Here is an 18,694-nt window from a genome sequence, read left to right as displayed (position 1 = left end):
ATTTCGCCCATCCCAAGACGACCTTCTCGCTTCGACCGTCGTTCGTTATCAGTTGAGTTGATTCATTTGCATTATTCTTTAACAGTTGAGTCGGTTCAAGTGTCCAATGGCTCTCCTTGCAGACCTCACTTCTCCCGAAACAACCTTAGAGACGTGGCAACGTAAGAAAAACGCTGCTTATGGAACGGATCACTCAAATATTTACAGCTTCATCGATGTGATCAAACGGGATGAGGCCTTGAGAAGGATATCTCGTCAGCAGCTTGCAGATGGTGGTGCCGTGCAGGATAGGGGCCAACTGCGAACTATCAAAATTGTAGTGTCGCATTTCTGATGGCGCAATTTTCCCTTTCGACTTCCTCAACAAGGCGATAGCATTTTGTGGTTTATATTTTTTTCCTGTGCGTCCGAAGGTTCAGTGTTCGAAATCGTAAGAAAATGAAGTCGCAGTCAAATGCTCATCAACCTGCCTTAATTTTCATTCTTCGAAATTTCTCATTCACTATATGGGAGGTTTAAAATAACGTACGTAAGCGCTTTAGATACCCTAAAAATAGCATCGCGCTGGAAAACCTTATGGCAACGCTAATTTTAGCTTACACAAAGTGCTTGCCTACGTCATTCTATGATTTCCCTATTGAACAAAACGCGATACTGTTAGCGCGAACAAGCGATTGTCGGTTTTTACTGTTTTTCTCAAAAAATCGAAGGACTGCCATCAATATAATTCGTGTCTCTGAAAGTGCTCATCTGGGCCACTAACCTAAGCGGTACAATTTGATACCTTCTAATAGTGTTTCAAAGTACAAATCGACCAACGTCGTGTTCGCGGTAACATTGTCTCGCAGTGTATATAGTCAGTTTGTTACACATTTTGGGGACTATCTTAGAAGAAACATTTTAAGTGGTTCAAGTGGAAATATATTTTGTTTAAGCTTGTCTGAAGGTTTTGTATGTTCTAAGAATATTTTGACATGCAAGCATATTTCCCAACAAAAGTAACTAGCCCGCCTGCACTTCTGCATTAATTTCATTAGCGTCATTTCGGAACATATTCTTAAGCAAAAAAGATGCGCAAACCAGGGTTAGAACGATGGAGACTTTTCGCGAAGATTTTGAGATGTGCGGGCCTCATACCAATGTGTTGAGACGGAAAGGGCTGAAACGTAAAGAGTGTTTCGGCTACGGGTTCAAATGAGAAGGCCGTTTCAAGAATGAGTTTAAACGGGACAGGTTTAAACGGGACGGGCGAATCAGGAATGGGACGAAAGGGGACGGGTTCATTTATATTGTAGAATATCACCTTAGTTAGTAATAACTGTGTCAATATGCATTACATGTTGCATTTAAGTTAAGAAAAAAAAATGAAACATTTTTTCGCCACAAAGTTTTAAATATCAACGTTAAGTCTGATAAGTGTATTTTTGCCTAATCTTTGCCGAATTTTTTGGAAAAGTTTGGCAAAAGTTATGCTTTGCCAAATTCCAAAATTCGCCGCCGAATTTTCGATTCGGTAAAAGTTCGGCCCATCACTAGCTTTTTTTAAGCATTTGCAGAATCATCTTGTGCGTGCCCGACACTGATTTGGTTGTTATCATCATCATCATCATCATCATTTATTTTCCTTGAGGGCCCCAGGGGGCATTATACAAGGGAGTGAACACAATAAAAACATCAACAAAAATAGTTAATAAAAAACACGCTGTAACCTATACTTGTATTTCAGAAAGAAAGAGGTTAACGGCTGCAGCAAACTTGTTAGTGTCAGTCATGTTTACAATGAGGTCAGGTAATGAGTTCCAATCGTCAATAGCAGATGGTAAAGTCGACATTTTATAAGAGACAGATGACGAAGTAATTGAGCGCAGTTTACATGAGTGGTCAAAACGAGGGAAATACGGTAGGGAGGTGATAGTAGAGAATCTTTTAGATGGTTGTTGTGTAAAAGATTTTGTGAGGAAGACTGAGACGTGACACCCTTCGACGTAAAGAAAGTAAGTGAAGGTTAGCTGATTTGCGTAATCCTGATATGCTAGTGTATAAGGAGTAGTCAGAGTAAATAAAACGAAGACCTCTGTTTTGAACGGATTCAAGGTTGTTAGTTAGATATGATTGCCATGGTGACCATATGGATGAAGCAAATTCAAGTTTAGATCTGACCAAGGTCGTATAAGCAAGTAGTTTTACTGAAGGTGTAGCTAGTCTGAGGTTACGGCGAAGAAAACCGAGAGTACGGTTAGCATCGGCAATGACAGCATTTTTGTGAATAGTCCATGACAAATCAGAGGTCAGGTGAACGCCTAGGTATTTATATGAGGAACAGGTAGCTACTGGGATAGTGGAAAGGTGATAAGAAAAGGATGAAACGTGTAAACTGCGGGTGAATGTTAGAGATTTACATTTATTAAAGTTTAAAGTCATTTGCCATTTTTGGCACCACTGAGTTATAAGTGCGAGGTCATTCTGCAAAATTTGATTATCGTGGTTTGAATTAATAGGTCTATAAATTACACAGTCGTCTGCAAACAAACGTATTGAAGAGGAGATGTTGAGGTAGAGATCATTAATGTATATTAAAAATAGAAGAGGGCCAAGAACGGTTCCCTGGGGACGCCGGAGGTTACAGTGCACGTTGTAGATTTGGTGTTGTTAGTAGATGAGTACTGGGTGCGATTTGTGAGGAATTCGGAGATCCATTTGACGACTGAGGGGTGTATATTAATATATCTAAGTTTCAGTAAGAGACGTTGATGAGGGACCCTGTCAAATGCCTTGGAGAAATCAATAAATATGGCGTCAGTTTGCTTATTAGAATCAAAGTTTGAGTAAACGTCAGTAAGAAAAGCTGTTAGTTGCGTTTCGCATGAGTATGACTTGCGAAAGCCGTACTGATGCTCGAAAAGAAGGCTGTGGGAGTCTAGAAAGTTTATTATGTTAGAATAGAGTATATGCTCTAAGAGTTTAGACGACACACTGGTGAGCGAGATGGGGCGATAGTTGTAGATTAGTTGGCGATCACCTGCCTTGTAAACGGGGATGACGTTAGCGATTTTCCAATCGTATGGAATTTCAGAAAGTTGAAGAGACTGCGAGAAAATGTCGCAGAGGAAAGTTGAAGAGACGTGTTTAGTATTTATTAATATTTTCGAGTTTATTTGGTCGTCGCCAGAGCTAGAAGACACCTTCAGCTGATCAATGGCCTTTAGTACACCAGAGTGGTCGATCATGATAGGATTCATAGGAGGATGAAGGGGTTGGCACAAGTTGGGCATACTTGACAAGTCTTCATTGGTAAAGATCGAGCTAAAAAAGTTGTTAGTTTGAAGAGCACTATGTTCGTCAGAAAGTGGAAGGCCGTACTCGTCAACGAATTGTAATGGAAGAAAGAGTGCTGGGTTAATTACTTTCCAAGACTTTTTAGGTTTATTGGTTAAAATGTTGGGGAGGTCATGAGTATAAAATTTGGATTTGGCATCATGAATCGCGGATTTGTAGGCCCTAGCGCATTCGTGATAGGCGTTCCAAGAAGCGTTAGTGTTATGAGCCTTTGCCCTCGTATAAGCTCTTTTTTTCCTGTTGGAGTGACAATGAACTGTTTTATCGTACCAAGGGTTAGTGTTATCGGATATAATTCGAGTGAGTGGAACGAAACGTTTGATTAGGGATGTTAGTCTATCTTTGAAAAGAATCCAGTTTTCATTGACCGTCTTTTCTGCGAAGTTAACTGAGAATATGTGATAAAATTCTTCGAGGTTGGTGTTGATAGATGCGTAGTCGACTCTCGCGTAATCGTGAATGAATTTGCAATAACGTGATTTCTTAGGAGTAGTGATGGAGAATGTTAGCTCAGTGACGAGATGGTCGCTAATGCTGGGTAAGTATGTGACGTTGCTGAAGAGTAAAAGGTCATTGCTTAAGCATAGGTCGAGTACGTTGCTGCAGCGATTGGTAATTCTAGTGGGTTGAGTGATAACATTAGATAGGCTAAAATCTAAACAAAGGTCCATAAACTCTTGAGAAAATGCACAGCTGGAACAAATAGGTGACCAGTCAATATTTGGGTAATTGAAATCACCAAAAAGGGTAACTAAAGCGTTAGGATATTTAGATGCGAGTTCAGAAAGGCATTTATACAGCTCAATAACAAAATCTCTCTTATTATCCGGCGGCCTGTAACACACACCCATTATTACGGAAGGCGTTGTGAAAATATACACCCAAACAACTTTTAGGTCAGTGGTAAGCGGTATTAGCCGAGATGGTATATGGTCTTTTATGGCCAAAAGTACGCCCCCTCCTTTTCAAGTTTTTCTATCAGACCTATACACTCGAAAGTTTAGGTGCGAGGGAAATAGCTCAACGTTAGATATATCAGGGCTTAGCCACGTCTCTGTAAGTACAACAAAAGCGGCATTACACCCTTCAATTACTGAAATTATTTCGTCTCTCTTTGGTATTAGGCTTCTAATGTTAGTAAATAGGATAGAATGACTTGAAGATTTGTTAGTGAAAACATGGTGCTTTGCCGGTCGACTCCTAGAGGGCGACGAGAAGAAGCGCTGGCGTGGCTATGTGTCTTTTTCTTTAACGGCGCCAAGAGCGGCATCGAATACGTAGCACTTATCGTTTATAACAAGTTTATCATGACGCAGTCTGTAGGGGGTACCTTTTGGCCTTGCAAAATCAAGAAGGTGACGGCGTGCGAGCCGGACAGAAATTGGGAAGTCTTTGCTGATGGCTACGCGAGTTCCTTTAAGCTTGTGGGCTGATGAAAGAACGCTATCTTTATCTTTAAACGAAGAAAACTTTACTATTATTGGGCGACAATTCTGAGGGTCGAATGCTCCTAGGCGATGCGCCCTTTCAATCCTAGATGATTCAACTTGCACGTTTAGTTTTTCGGAGCACAAGCTAGTGACCAAGCACTCTGACTGAGCCCACGTTTCCTTGTCTGCGTCGGTGATGCCAAAAAATAAAAGATTACAGCGACGGGATCTGCCCTCTGCATCATCGCAACGTGTTTTTATGTGCTCTTAAACTATGCATTCGGAATAATACGAATATTTAATTGCTCTAATGCGTATTTATGCTGATTTTGGTGTCTCTTGAAGTTGGGGGAGCTTTCAACGAGAGTCTGGTACCGCTACCACATCCCGATCTGGCTACGTTGCTCGCCCCCCCCCCCCTCCTCCCACTCTATTTTCTTGTATACCTTGTGGTTTTTTTAAAGTTATTTTGGAGTCGAATATAGTTTACTAGCAATATATTGTGAATAACTTGTGACCTATACCCGCCGTTATTGCTCGAGTTATTCATATGAAAGCATTAACTGTCCCATGGAGCAAACCGACGTCATCAGCTTTGAAGCCACGCCAAACGGCAAATAAACTCCCTTGTCCCAATGGAGCGAAGTGAACCCGCGATCTGATGGATAAGCTCCCATTGGCTGTCGTGCGGCGTAGTTCCAAAAAGCGCCACCAGAGAAGCCCTCTCCATGGCGGCGCAGCGCACACAGCGGCCCGGCCGCCGGTAGCAGGGAACGGTGGCCGCACAGCCCGCCCGGGTAAACTCCGCAGAGCTTGCACGGCCGAACTCAGAGGCCCCACCCGCCCGATCAAGTGGAACAGTTCTTCGAAGCGTTCGTTGCCCATGTTAAACGGGTAATCAAGGCCGAAAGATTAGATAAGTCATCTAGCCCACCGCATCCCTGGTTCCATTCAAAAGAATGCCCTGGACATAGGGCAATACTCTTTTCAATAAAGAAGTTCTCTCTCTCTTCCTCAGCGCGGCGCGGCCACTTCACGAGAGCGCGCTCTCGGCCGTCGGCCGCTATCTCGCCAGTAGCGAAACGTGGTCGTCCACCCAATACGCCGCAGACAAACTAAAATTAAGGGAGCTGAAGACCGACATTCATGCTTTCGCATTCACAACTCATAAGAAGTGTTTAGGTGTCCTCGGACTTTTTTTAGAGCGCAGCTCTTAGGCGCCCGTTTCCGGCTTGAGCGGCGTCGCCGTCGCCGTCGGCGTAACCAAGATCACCCCAAGGTCACGTGACCCACAAGGTCACCACAAGGTCACGTGACCCCCAAGGTCACTCCAGGTCACGTGACTTCCCCAAGGTCACGTGACCTCCCCAAGGTCACGTGACCCCCCGAAGTCACGTGGCCCCCCTTCCCCCCAAACTCACGTGACACCCCCCCCCCGGAGGTCACGTGCCCCCTCCCCCCGAGGTCAGGTGACCCCCCCGGAGCATGTTAAAGAATGAGGGGAGGAGGAGGAGGACCGGTCTACCCTCCCCTCAGTACCCTTCCCTCCTCCTCCTCAAGAGCTGCGCTCCAATTCGGCGTTGCAGGGTAACACAAGGTAAACGACTTTCACTTTTTTCTTAAAGGCCGGCCCGCAAGCAGAGAGAAGGAACCCGACCCTCACTTTCCTTCTCGCCACTGTGAGAGGAGGAAATCGCCTCTCGTTTCCTCCTCGCCATTTCGCGTTTTTTTTTTGTTTTTTTTTTGCCGGCTGCCTGTTTCTTTTTTTTTCCTTTTTTTCCAAGTTTGGGGTGGAGGAAATGAAAGCTTCAAGGATTTGAAAAGATTATCCAGAAGCCAGCCGGCACACCTGCGACAAGGAGCTGAACCAACCGAGGAGCTGTTTTGAGCGAGCTTGGCACTTGCCCTTCCCAACGAGTTGCATTGGCTCTTTTTTAGCATTGGTTTGGAGGACGATTCTTGCTCTTGTGAGAGCATAAATACCTTGTTCTGCTCAAAGATGTAGTCATTAAAGTATCAATTTTCATATAAATATCTGATTTGGCATTTTTCGTTGTTTAGGCGGATTCATGGCGACAACGGGAGGTACGAGCGGCGTTTTCTGTATATCAAGGATGGCGCTCCATAGACCAGTGGTCCTGAATCATTATGGTTCGTAAACCGGCAGAGGTGACGGAGGATCCCATCCGTAGTGGGTCTAGCACTTTTCGGTGTAGAGCGTTTTTCTGTAGGGAATTTCGGTGCGGACTTTTTGGTGCACAGACATTTCAGTGTACGGACTTTTTGCTGCAAAGACTTTTCGGTGTGGGACTTTTCGGTGCGCGGATATTTCGGTGCACGGACATTTTGATGCATGGACATTCGACGCTATGGTTTGCTCGCCGGTATCTTTTTTCCAACGTACGGAGACACGCTTCACACGGTGTTTGCGCTTTGAGTTGATAGAGATAGTCTCCTCTATAAGGTTTTGGCTTTATTATTGGTCCTGCGTGTAGGAAAGGAGCCATACGGCAAGACGTCTGAAGTTGTCTGTGTATTCAGAACAATCTTGAATATCTTCAAATGCGCCTCCTCCGCGTAATCGCATAGTTCCGATTGTTAATAGTAAATTGTGATGACCTCGCACAACAAAAAAACAATGTAATTATCACTTGCAACTCATTTGGGAATAAAGTAGGCGTGTGCGGGTACAGAATAAGTGTAATCAAATCAAATATCGATTTGAATCAAGTAAACAAGCCGAATTTGGTGAATGCTAAGTCTATTTTATTTGGTATCAAATATTTGCTCATTCTCGTGCGAAAAAAAAAAAACAGCGACCACAGATCATACACAGCGTATGATCTGTGGTCAACGTCTCCTCCCATGCCGTAATGATGTCGCCGGACGCAAAGAACTGCCTTACAATCGCGCTTATACAGGGCGATTTTTTTTAACGACTAGACATTTTTCTAAAAAAGACGTCAGAGTTATGCAATTGCGGTTTGTGCCTTATCTGTAGTCATCAAAAACACCAAATAATTTGTTTCTAAAGAGATGTAGTGCACGTGAAGTGGCTCACGGCGTCCTAAAACGCCTAATTTGGACGCGAATCGTGTTACCGCAATCTTTTCGGCCGCCGCACTCCTCGCCCCTTCTACAGTGGCGTTGTCACAGCGATGCGCATGATTTATCACTTTGGCTTCATGGCGTAAGGCTGTGCCACGCGGAGATGGAGCCCACATAAAATCATAACTATATTTTCGCGCCCAAATTAGGAGGACGCCGTATCAGGACGCCGTATAATAATGTACGCGCGTTACATCTTTTTAAGAATGGACGGTTCGGTAGCATTCGATTATGGCCAACAACTTTCTAAATACACGATGCCGTTTTCTTTTCTAATTGAAAGGTTAATTAGCGAATTTTAGGCAATCGGTTGGTTTAGTTGCGTTCGTTCTTGAACCTAATCCTCGCCTGGCCGTATATAGCTCACCTACACAAACCGCAACGCCGCTAATTTTCACTGCACAATTTGGTGGATTACGATTATGCCCAACAACTTTATAAATCAACTATCCTGTTTTCTTTTATAATCAAAAAGTTCATTAACAAATGTTAGGTAATCAATCGGTTTTTGTTCCGTTCTTTCTTGAACCCAATCTTCGCCTGGCCGTATAGCTCACATCCACAAGAGGTTAATTTGCACGTTTTTTTCTAAAATCTAGTAAGTAAAAAAAAAAAAAAGAAAAAAAAAACGTATATGAAACAGGGGGCAGTTCTTTTGCTGATATAAATAAAGCGTGGGGCACGGGTCTTGAATGCATCTTTTTTTTTTTCGGCCTATGAAAACAAATCCCGGGACATTCGAAACTGAGTTTATGATGGGGTGGGCGCTTTATCACGGGGTATTTTGTCATGTTTCATAAGCTTTATTACTGGTCAGAAGAAAGCCACGCGAGCCGTATCACGTTGCAAACAGCTAATTTGGGTATTTCTCAAGGAGCTCTAGAACTTTCCAATTGACATTTCGGTTCTTAATACATTTAAAAAAGTTTGGTACTTAGTCCTAAACATTTAATTTATTAGGCATAATTAAGAATACTGCAACTCACGCAAGACGCCTGCCCAAAACATAAAGTTGGTTTCATTGGCGCAAAGTGGCTGCGCCCTAATTTCGCGTTACAGAGATTTGTAAGCGTCTTTCATTTTTATGCTTGGTCTTTAAAGATATGTGAAAAGCATTCGCGACCTTGACTGTCAAGCCGCGTCCGCGGACAGCGCGGCCTCCTCGGAAAGTTGCTCCCTCATCGACGACGACAATGAATAAAAGGTAGGATCAAAATCTTAATGCCTGAAGAAAGCGCAGGTTTAAAACAATTTTAAGAGTGTCAGTTGATTTTATTTCTACTATATTCAAATTTCAACACTCGTCGCGGGCAGCATGAAAGGAAGCACTGCACTCTTGGCGCAAACCAGTGCCCAGTCAACGGTCCTACACTCAAGCACGCATCACCACCCGACCTGTTTTAAAAATAAATAATTTCCAGTACTTTTGGTAGAAAGGCGAATTTTCTACTGAGCGTGATATCTTGTGGACCCAAAAGTCATGTAGCCGAAATCGGTGGTTGACAGCTTCAGGAAGACGAAGAGCGACGGATGCATTATTTCCCACGGAAGTACTGTTTTGACGTTGAATTCCACATAAAATTGTATGTGGACAAATTGTTTCACCATACCGAACTTGCTTGATTATTTTTCTTTTAGAGACAACATAACCAGGCATATTCTACAGATATTGCAGAATTTGTTTTAATTGGTGTACAGCGCGAAAGACAAGTATGGACATAAAGAACACATAAGAGCTCTGCATTTCCACTGCATTTCGTTCTGTACTTGTGGAAAGTTAGTCAGCATAACTATATTCAAAAATTGCTAAATCGTTTAAGCCTACCCCTTTTTATAGTTTTTTTTTTTTTTTCATTGATGAATTGTGGCGAATCCCGGCTGGGTTCGGGTAAAGATCTCGCACGTGTTCAAGGACACATTTCGGCATGATTTCCCGCTTGGTGACGACGTTGAGCTGGCCGCTAACGCCAGACGCCTAAATTAGCCAAGCAGCCCGAAAACTTGCGGTAGTACACCTTCCGAACTCCTGGCGTTTTTTGGAGGTGGCCGCTGGCCTTCGCCCACCCTGACAGAGCCCCGAACAATTATGATGAAAGGGCTGCAGAGTTTATCTGGGCATTCCATTTCTTAATCAGCGAACAAATGGGAAGGGAAGAGAATGGAAGCTTCGTAATACCTGCTGTCTTTTAATAAATGGCATAATATGCTACCATTGCTAGTTGCACTATTTTACGCGAAGAAAATTGTAATTTTGCGGTTCAATCTCCATGTTTCCCGTTCTCTTTGCTGATACGCAAGATATTTGTCGGCTGTCGAGTGTTCAGTTACATTTGCTGACAGAAACTAAATGCACGTTTGGCCACGAAGACGTTTTTTTCAAAGGCTGAAGATAGATTAAATATACCATAAACCGTTCCACTTTTTATGGAAGTTTGTTTTTACTCTTCTTTGTAGCTTCAACCTGGCAGCCGTCACTCTAGAAAACACCTGTAGTACGAACCTTTATATTATGCCCCAGAAGTGGTCAGACTGTGTCCCTCTGACTGCAATGTCTTTGACTTGTAATTACTCATGATTATTACTTTGTACAAAAAAAAACACAATAGTGATACAATCACTCTTCAGAGTGCCGTTGTTAGACGACCAATTTTCAACTCTCTGGGTAGAGCTCAAAGTTCAGATAAAAATACCCATCTTCTTTCCTTCTGCTGTGATGTTCAAGTTCCGTTCACTGGAGATAAATATGCGGTGTTGTAGCGTGTGGCCGCATGCGGAAGTATCTGAATGTAAAAGAACTTAGGAAAAACGAGCCAGCCCGAACCCTTCCAAGCTCATATCCAGCCCGCCTAACTAATCCCTGGTGTTTGGGATTCAAGCAGAAAACCTTGAAGGGTTACAGAGATTTTGTCGGGGGGCCGGTAAGCCCATTAGCACTCGTGCGAGAAGGCCGTAAAAAGCGAGGAGGAAAATGGAGGAGGAAAGGGGAGGAGGAAAAAAAGAAAAGAGGGGGAATCTTCTGCCACGCTGAAGAAAATTTTGAGCGCCCGCCTTTAAGGTAAGATATGTTTTTTATTAGATGAACGCAAAGCTAATCAAGAGAGCACTCAATAGCATTAGCTTTTTCTAAGTTCTAGGTTTACGTATGGTGTGCAGTAGACAATCATACAAGATATCAGTTAAAATATTCAGGCAAAAACTAATGATGATCTAACGGAAAATAAATAGACCTACCGTAAGGCCTTGTCCTTCAATATAATCCACTATTTGCGGGTACCAACACCCCTCAGCATCCGTTGCATTTATGTAAGAGTCTGGGGGCAACTGAATCTTGGTTTCTTCATTTCCCTTTGTTGATGAAGTTAAACCAGATTCTTGATAGGGGAAAAAAAGCATTTCAAAATTAAGAACACGATCGGCATTCACGCTCAGGTTTGAATATTCAATAATTGTGTGCATGTTCATGTTTACAGAGCCTGAAGTTATCCTGCCTCAACTCGCGACTTTTCTCTCAGCTATAGATGAGCAATTTAACCAATGCAGTACAACAGCTAGCCTGGGGTCTTTAAATGCATGCACGACGCAGTAGTGACACACGACCGCACGCCGATACGACGCTCATCTAGATCAAAACAGGCAGGGGTGGGGATTGAACCCAGTGCACATTCAATATGGAGTACGAGTTAAGTTTTTTGTTATTACCTTAGCAGCACGTCATAATTATTTATGTACAAACAACAGCGACAACGACAACAACAGCAGCAGCAATAGAAATAACAATAACAATAACAATAATAATAATAATATTAATAACGCTTTTCACAAACCAATCAATCAATCCTGTTTTCATAGCGTGTACTAATACAGCTGTTAGGTCTGAATAAGGGTACACTCACTCAAGTTCAATAATAACGAAAAAAGATGTCACAAGCTAGTTAGCACACTTGAGAAAGTTTTTTTTTAACAACGAAAAAGCAAAGAAATGAAGGCATGCATTGCCAGACTTATTAAACGTGTGCTGAATCTTTGACATGGGGTATTGCAAGACACATTAAAATAATAAAAAAGTCGGTTTAATGTTAAGGAACCTAGAATAAACTTTTACTATGTATGAAAGGAAAATCAATTGCAGCATTAGTTAATTTGTAAAGACCACCATGGTCATTAACTAATCGCCTTGCAAAAAAAGGCGAGTGTCTAAAACTCTAAACGTTTCCAGAAGACGTGACATCTACAAAGACTAGACTGATCGCTTACAAAACCCTGATTTTTTCCTTGCTTGAATATGCGTCGGAAGTATGGGACCCGCGCATAAAAAGCCTAATCCTTGGCCTAGAAATTGTACAGCGACTGGCCCTGCGTTTTATTTCTTCTAGATATCGCAGGTTAGATTCGCCGACAGAGCTGTATGCGCTGTGTAACAAACACTCGTAACAAACATTCGTGTCGCTTACAAGAGTTTTCGTTCTATAAAGATTGTTTTAAGTACTCCTTCTTTCCTCGTACGGTGCGGGACTGGAATCTGTTGCCACAACATGTTGTTTCTTCCATCGATCTTTAATTATTCCTTTTCCAGCTGGACGCAACCTAACTATTGTATATTCTTGATTTGCATTGTTTTTTGGTGATCCTTGCATTGTGCTTCGTTGCCGTGTTGCTTTACCCGTTGCTTTTACAAGTGTAACTCCTAATCAGGACTGACAGTCTGTCAGTTTAATAAGGTGTACCACACGGCTATCAAGCCCCTCGTAAGATTTGGGACCGTCTGTTCGACTATAGGGCGCTGTACGTCGAACTAAAGTTTTGGGGTACGTAATATATGAAACAAAGGGTGTAAAAATGCACCCTTTTTTCTGCCAATGTAATTTACATTGCAAAAGAAAATATTGTGCACTCACCGATTTCCGCAAAGAAGACGACGAGTATGGCCTTTACCAACATCATTTTAATAGATGCGGATATAAAGTTAGGTTCAATAATAGTATGCGGAAGACTCGAAGCTCTCCGCTGCTCCTCTGAAACACCCTCGCTGGGCTACGGCAGCTTTAGTACAACCGCGGCTGCGAACACAAACAATGTGCTTTCTGATCCTCTATATTTCTATAATATTCACGCTTATATACTTCCGTTTGCAAAAACTAAGCATAACAATTTTTTTTTTTTTTTTTTTTGCAGTTGCTTACGGGTTTGTTTAGATAAGGACGGTTGTGGGGCTGCAATGCCACAACTGGAAACCGCGCACAAATAACGAAGACGAGGAAGGTGGACGGGGCAAGCGCTGGTGCCGTTTTTTTGCCCATACTTTTTGCATGAGGTGATGAAGTATGAGAACGGACCTTGCTTTTGCAAAATGCTACCTTTTTTTGGTTAAAAAATAAAATCGCGTATAAAGTAGATGGAACTACGATTTTCCCTATTGCGTGTCGTGGCAAATTTTGAGGGCCCCATCAGGATTAAAAAAATACAATTTTCTATTCGCGACTCCAGCGACCTATAGGGGGCGCCACCACCAAACAAACATGGCGGCTGAGTCCAGGTCGCGTTGGCTCGGCCGGGCCGCCTGAACGGGTGGCGCATTGAATTTAACAGGTTTTCTTTTCTTTAATGCCCAATTTTATAGGTATCTGAAATGCGACAGTTAAGTGTAGCCGGTGCAAATAAACTTGCAGAGCATAGTTTTGTTTTCCCCGTGTTTTTTGTTCTTTTCATATCAAACTTTCGTATCAGAGATTTTGTTCAAAACCGAAACTATGGGCTCCGGAGAGACGGCAATAGACTCTAATCAGTTTTAATCAGCTAAGGAAAGCGGCGATGCCTACAAAATTGTTCCACCGAGAGTAATCTTCAGCTAACTCAGATGCCTCGACCATGCGACTTATCTGTCCGCAAAATCGAGCTTTTGTGCGTATCCGCGTTTAAGAAACTGCTCCAGTCGTCTGCTCGGTCAACAACACAGGCTGCAGGAAAATCGCAAAAATTAAGCAAGCGCTTCTTGAGTCAAAGAGCGTGTTAACCCGCTGGCGCCCCACTAAGCAGCTGATACTCGTAATTCAATTCATGTCTTAGTAGCAATCGAGAAGTTATTTTGATGAATATACGGGCATTGTATTATATTACTTACTATGGGCCCCACTAAAGCAATATTAGTATATTCTTCGGGTTTAAATATGGGCTTAATTTACTAGCTATGAAGTGAACTGCTGAATAGAAGTATATTTGACACACAGAGAGATACTACTTAAACTCAGCCAACTGGTAGTAGCCGGTAGCACGGAGACGAATTCGGACAAACTGAAGAGAACCTTCATCGGAGATTTACGCAGAACCTCTCTGCAGTGAACTTGACTTTGAGTACTGGACGGAGAAAATTAGTAGTTTTTGTGGCCGGTCAACCTGAACTATGTAAACGTATATCGCAACTGGCTTCGAAGGGGGTATAATATAAATATTGGAGGCGCGATAGGTCATAATGCCGTGACAGCTCCTAACTTTGCGAGACGCGTCCCCCACTTTTTTAGAGCAAGCAATTTCCCTCATTAATCGTATGCAGCGAGCAGGTTTTCCGGAATCAAGTAATTGCAAAAACAGTCCAACTCCTTCGTTGTGGTCCAGAGGCTTTCTCGGCGAAAAACAGCCAAAAGCACCGACCGGCGTGGGTGCCTCAGACTTGAAGCTAATCGAACGCAGCCAAACTCAAGAAAAGCAGCTATCGAACCTTCCCTTTACTTGACTGTAACGTTAGTATTCCCTCCAGTGAAACACCCCGTCTGTCGTCCCCAGTCCACTGTTCTGCATCCTTATAAAGAGAGCACTTATCAATTACCAAGTAGTCGTAACTTTGAATGTGATTCGAGACAGACAAGAAACCAAAACGTTTTTCCGTGATTCCTCCCCATCCAAGAAATCGAAAGCACGCGACCGTGTGTTGTGGAGTAAACGGGCTTTCAAACACGTGATGGAAGGAAAAAATCTGCTGAGGCTTCACCAGACTAATGAAAAATCAGGCAAACTTAAAAAATTTTCGGACCTTCGTCAAATTACATTGTTCGCCACCGCGCCGACAACACGTATCCGCGAAAGCCAGAGACGCGGAGGGGCGCGGGGCGACCTGGTCCGGCTGGTTCCGGGTTTTCCCGCTTGGTGGCGTCCGTTTTGCTGGAGTCGCGAATAACATAAATATTTGTACATAAAAAGCAGGCAAACTGGTATATTTAGATTAGTTAAATTTATTTTATTTAAGTTTTTATTTAAACTAGATAGAATGAAATAATTAGCCTCTCGCGCGACTCTCATATGCAAGCATTTTTCGGGGATCTTTTAACACATCTTAGAATTAGGTTTCTAATGTTAAACGTTTTGTACACCAAATTTTATGCTTTATTCACTTTTAAAATTGAAGTGGGCGCTCAATTATTGTAAGTATTTTCTGCATTGCTCCCAGATATTTTCTAAATATTGAAAAAGACAGAATTATACAAATTTGAAAGGCAATTAAAAAACAATAATCGCAGTCGATTTTTTTTTTTGTAGGCATCGCTCGATGAACCTTTGAAAACACGTAAATCGGAAACCGCAAGAGATGTTGCACAATATTCGTTCATATTAGAAAAAAAAACACACATTTAGTTAGGTCTGTGTTGCAGTCAATTACCGTTGAAATGTTTCTGACTCAACGACCAGTGGCACTCGAGCACCGCATCCACAGTGGTCGTACTTGGTTGCATTATCGTTCAGACACCATGGAGCATTGACCAAAAAACCTGCGACGTTTTGTTTATTAATAATGTGGCTAATTTTTTTTTTTAATGGAAATTGAGTTTTTTTTGCGCGTTTGGTTCGGTGTTGTACTCTGTTGATTGCGCTGCACTGCGCTACTTTCCCAGAATCGTACTTTAATGTTAGTAGTCTACTGGGAAGAAATTGTTCGATTAATTTTTTTAGACATCAAGCTACTTCGTTTTTATTTACAATAAACTGTAGCGGACGCTACGGGCCACCTCAGTCAATTGAACGTAAAGTGACGCGTCACGGCGCCTCCCTCGAAGGTCAGGTGACACTCTTTACTTGTAGGTTCGTAGCGTCCTCTGCGGTCCATCATAAGGTAAAACGAACCATAGGAACAGGCGATGTCAGGGAATTTTATGCTCCGACCGATGGCTAGCATGGCGATAGAAAACTAAAAACAGGTTGTGTCTAAAGCGAGTAAAAAAAAAAGAGGAACGAAGTGGAAAGTTATGTAGCACCATTAGACCAATGTTCTACCCCCGTGCGATTGATGTTCCTGGTGTTGGTAACACCACTGCACATCGGGTGATATTTACACTAGGAAGCTGAAGGCTGGAAACACCTAATGCTATATATGTTGTTGGGTCGAACAGTGGGTAAACGGTCGACATTTTTAATTCACTTTACATTATACGTGTCATCGCCCAATTTATAGCGTACACAAAACGAAATTGCATAAAAATATATATTTGGACACGGAAAGCCGTAGATCATGAAGGGCTAGGTGGTTACCCGTATTTACATGCACTACTGGTGTGATCTTGTTTGATAGCAAATAACTTAACTAATAACATTAGAACAGTTGAGAACAGAGCACCCAAAAACTTTCCGTAAGCAAACAATAGCCTTGTCACCACTGCGCATGCGCCAAGCCCAAACCACGTTTTACATTGGCGCATACCCACGGCACTATTTCTTTACACAAGCACAAATGTGTGTACTGTACTCTAAAACTTGCGATTAAAAGAAGAGCATTAATTATGAGAAACAATGTCTGGGTGCAGGTCAATTTTTCTATATATCACTACCTGTTCATTACGTCGCCTACTTGTCATAAAAAACTCTCAAACCTTGAGCGATTGTTTTCGAACATTCAGATATTGGCACGCAAGCCTGTGATCAATATCGAAAAACAAAATTTTCTAACACTGATTAAAACAATTCTTTCTTTTTTCAGCTTTCTGTCATTTACGGTTTTTACATTCGTTTCTATTCCCATGCTGCACATATGATTGAAGGAGACACAGCAGTTCTGTAGAACCCCTTTTTAAGGCTACACAGAGCTTTCCTGCCTAATCTATAAACATGACCCGATGTGCATTGACGTTACAAACACTAGAGGCATCACTTGCGCGGTGGCGCACCACTGGTTCAATGACGCTGCCTAGCTTTCCACTTCCTCGGTCCTTTTTTCCCCCTTTTTAAACAAAACTTGTTTTGGGTGTTTTTGTTTGTTTTTTTGCCCTCGTCATGCCCGTTATCGGTCAAAGTATAAGATTCCTATAAGTCGCCTGTTCCTATGATTCATTTGACCTTACGGTGTGGACCACAGAGAACGCTAGGAGCCATCCAAATCAATTGAGTGCTGAGTGACTGTCATGTGACCTTCGAAAGGGGCGCAGTGACGCGTTGTCACTTGATAGGTTGAGTTGAATGACACGGCGCGTAAGGTCCGGTACAGTCCATCGGAATTGGAAACGGAGTATAGTGATGTCTAGAGAAACGAATCAAACAATTTTGTCTGCAGACTACCTACATAAAAGAAAACCTTGGAAAATAGCGCAGTGAAGCTCAATCAACCAAATACAACTAGGGATTGAACTCGCCGCAGATTTTAGTATTCGTAGGCAATATCAACCAGATGACTTATAAAAAAGAGCTCACATGTTTTTTGTTTTTTTTGTTTTTTTTATCTGGCGATTAAGTACGGCTATTGTCGATGTGCTGCTCGAGTATCATTAGTGTTGAGAGAGACCCCTCAACGGTAATTGACTGTGACACAAACCTGGCTAAACCTTCTTGTTTTTGTTTTTTACTTGAAACCAATATAGCGCAACATGTCTTTGCGGACTTTAAATTACAGGTTTTGAAGGGTTCATCGACAGAATTATCGAGGATGATATTTTTTTTAATTGCTAAACATAAATATATTTTTTTAACTTTTTATATGCTTAGAAACCTTTTAAGCACAATGCAAAAGACCAACTTAAAATAGTTGACCGCAAACTTTTTGTAAAAGGTGTGCAAAGCATGAAATATTCGGCACAAAACGTTTCAGCTTAAAACTTCAAATCTAAGATGTGTTACAGCATCGTCAAAAATTCATATATAAAAGAGTTGAGAAACAGGCAAAGTATGTTATTTAATTCTACTTAAAATATAAGTCCAAATAAAATACCTTCATTTAATTCCAGTAGACCAGTATGCACGTGCTCTATGTTTAAAATATTGACATTATAGAAGGTTGTATTCTTTATTTCTGTGGCCCTTAAAATAAACTCCCCTCGGAGCTGTAGAACCGAGGGATCCTGAGTTCAATCCTTTCATTTGCCTGTTTCGATCTGGATGGACATCGTACCGGCGTACGTTAGTGTATCACTACTGCGAGGTTCACTCTAAAAATCTCAAGCTAGCAGCTGAAACACCAGACGTTCATTGGAGCTCAATAACTTCCGGCTGTATAAGCATACACACAACACAATTCCTGTACTTTACCTCTTCTCAGGTGTGATCTTTCTTTAAGAAAACAAGGTAGTATCTTGCAATATTAAGGTCCATTCCGTTCAGTCGGCATACTTTGCTACCTCGTATAAAAATTTAATTCAATATAAAGTCATATTAGCGCGCGCCGAGTAGTCTTATACGGCTCTGAGTAGTCTCAGACGACAGTGTCTCCGCCGTCCAGACGGCGCAACTGAGGGAAAAAGAAAGATACAAAACTGAAGAGTGCTTCGTTCCATTTCACCCCGGCACGCTTTCATACCGCTCAGAAAGTCTGATGACGGACGCTTGCTTGAACACCGCACCATAGATCTCTC

General features: G+C 42.2%; 1 protein-coding gene across 1 annotated transcript in view; it reads right to left on the bottom strand.

Moving 5' to 3' along the window:
• Positions 1-12,815, bottom strand: part of LOC120848696 — a 39,539-nt gene extending 26,724 nt beyond the window's left edge. The window contains exons 1-2 of the mRNA XM_040220710.1: positions 12,770-12,815; positions 11,106-11,245 (exon numbers count right to left, since the gene is read on the bottom strand). Of these exons, the coding sequence (XP_040076644.1) occupies positions 11,106-11,245; positions 12,770-12,815 (186 nt within the window). The remainder of the gene's footprint in view (positions 1-11,105; positions 11,246-12,769) is intronic.
• Between the last annotated feature and the right edge of the window lie 5,879 nt (positions 12,816-18,694).

This window comes from Ixodes scapularis, unplaced genomic scaffold (genome assembly GCF_016920785.2).
Source record: "Ixodes scapularis isolate PalLabHiFi unplaced genomic scaffold, ASM1692078v2 PGA_scaffold1__304_contigs__length_218370807, whole genome shotgun sequence".
Lineage (NCBI taxonomy): Eukaryota > Metazoa > Arthropoda > Arachnida > Ixodida > Ixodidae > Ixodes > Ixodes scapularis.
Note: the sequence above shows the minus strand (reverse complement) of the source record. Positions and strands in the feature narration are given on the sequence as shown.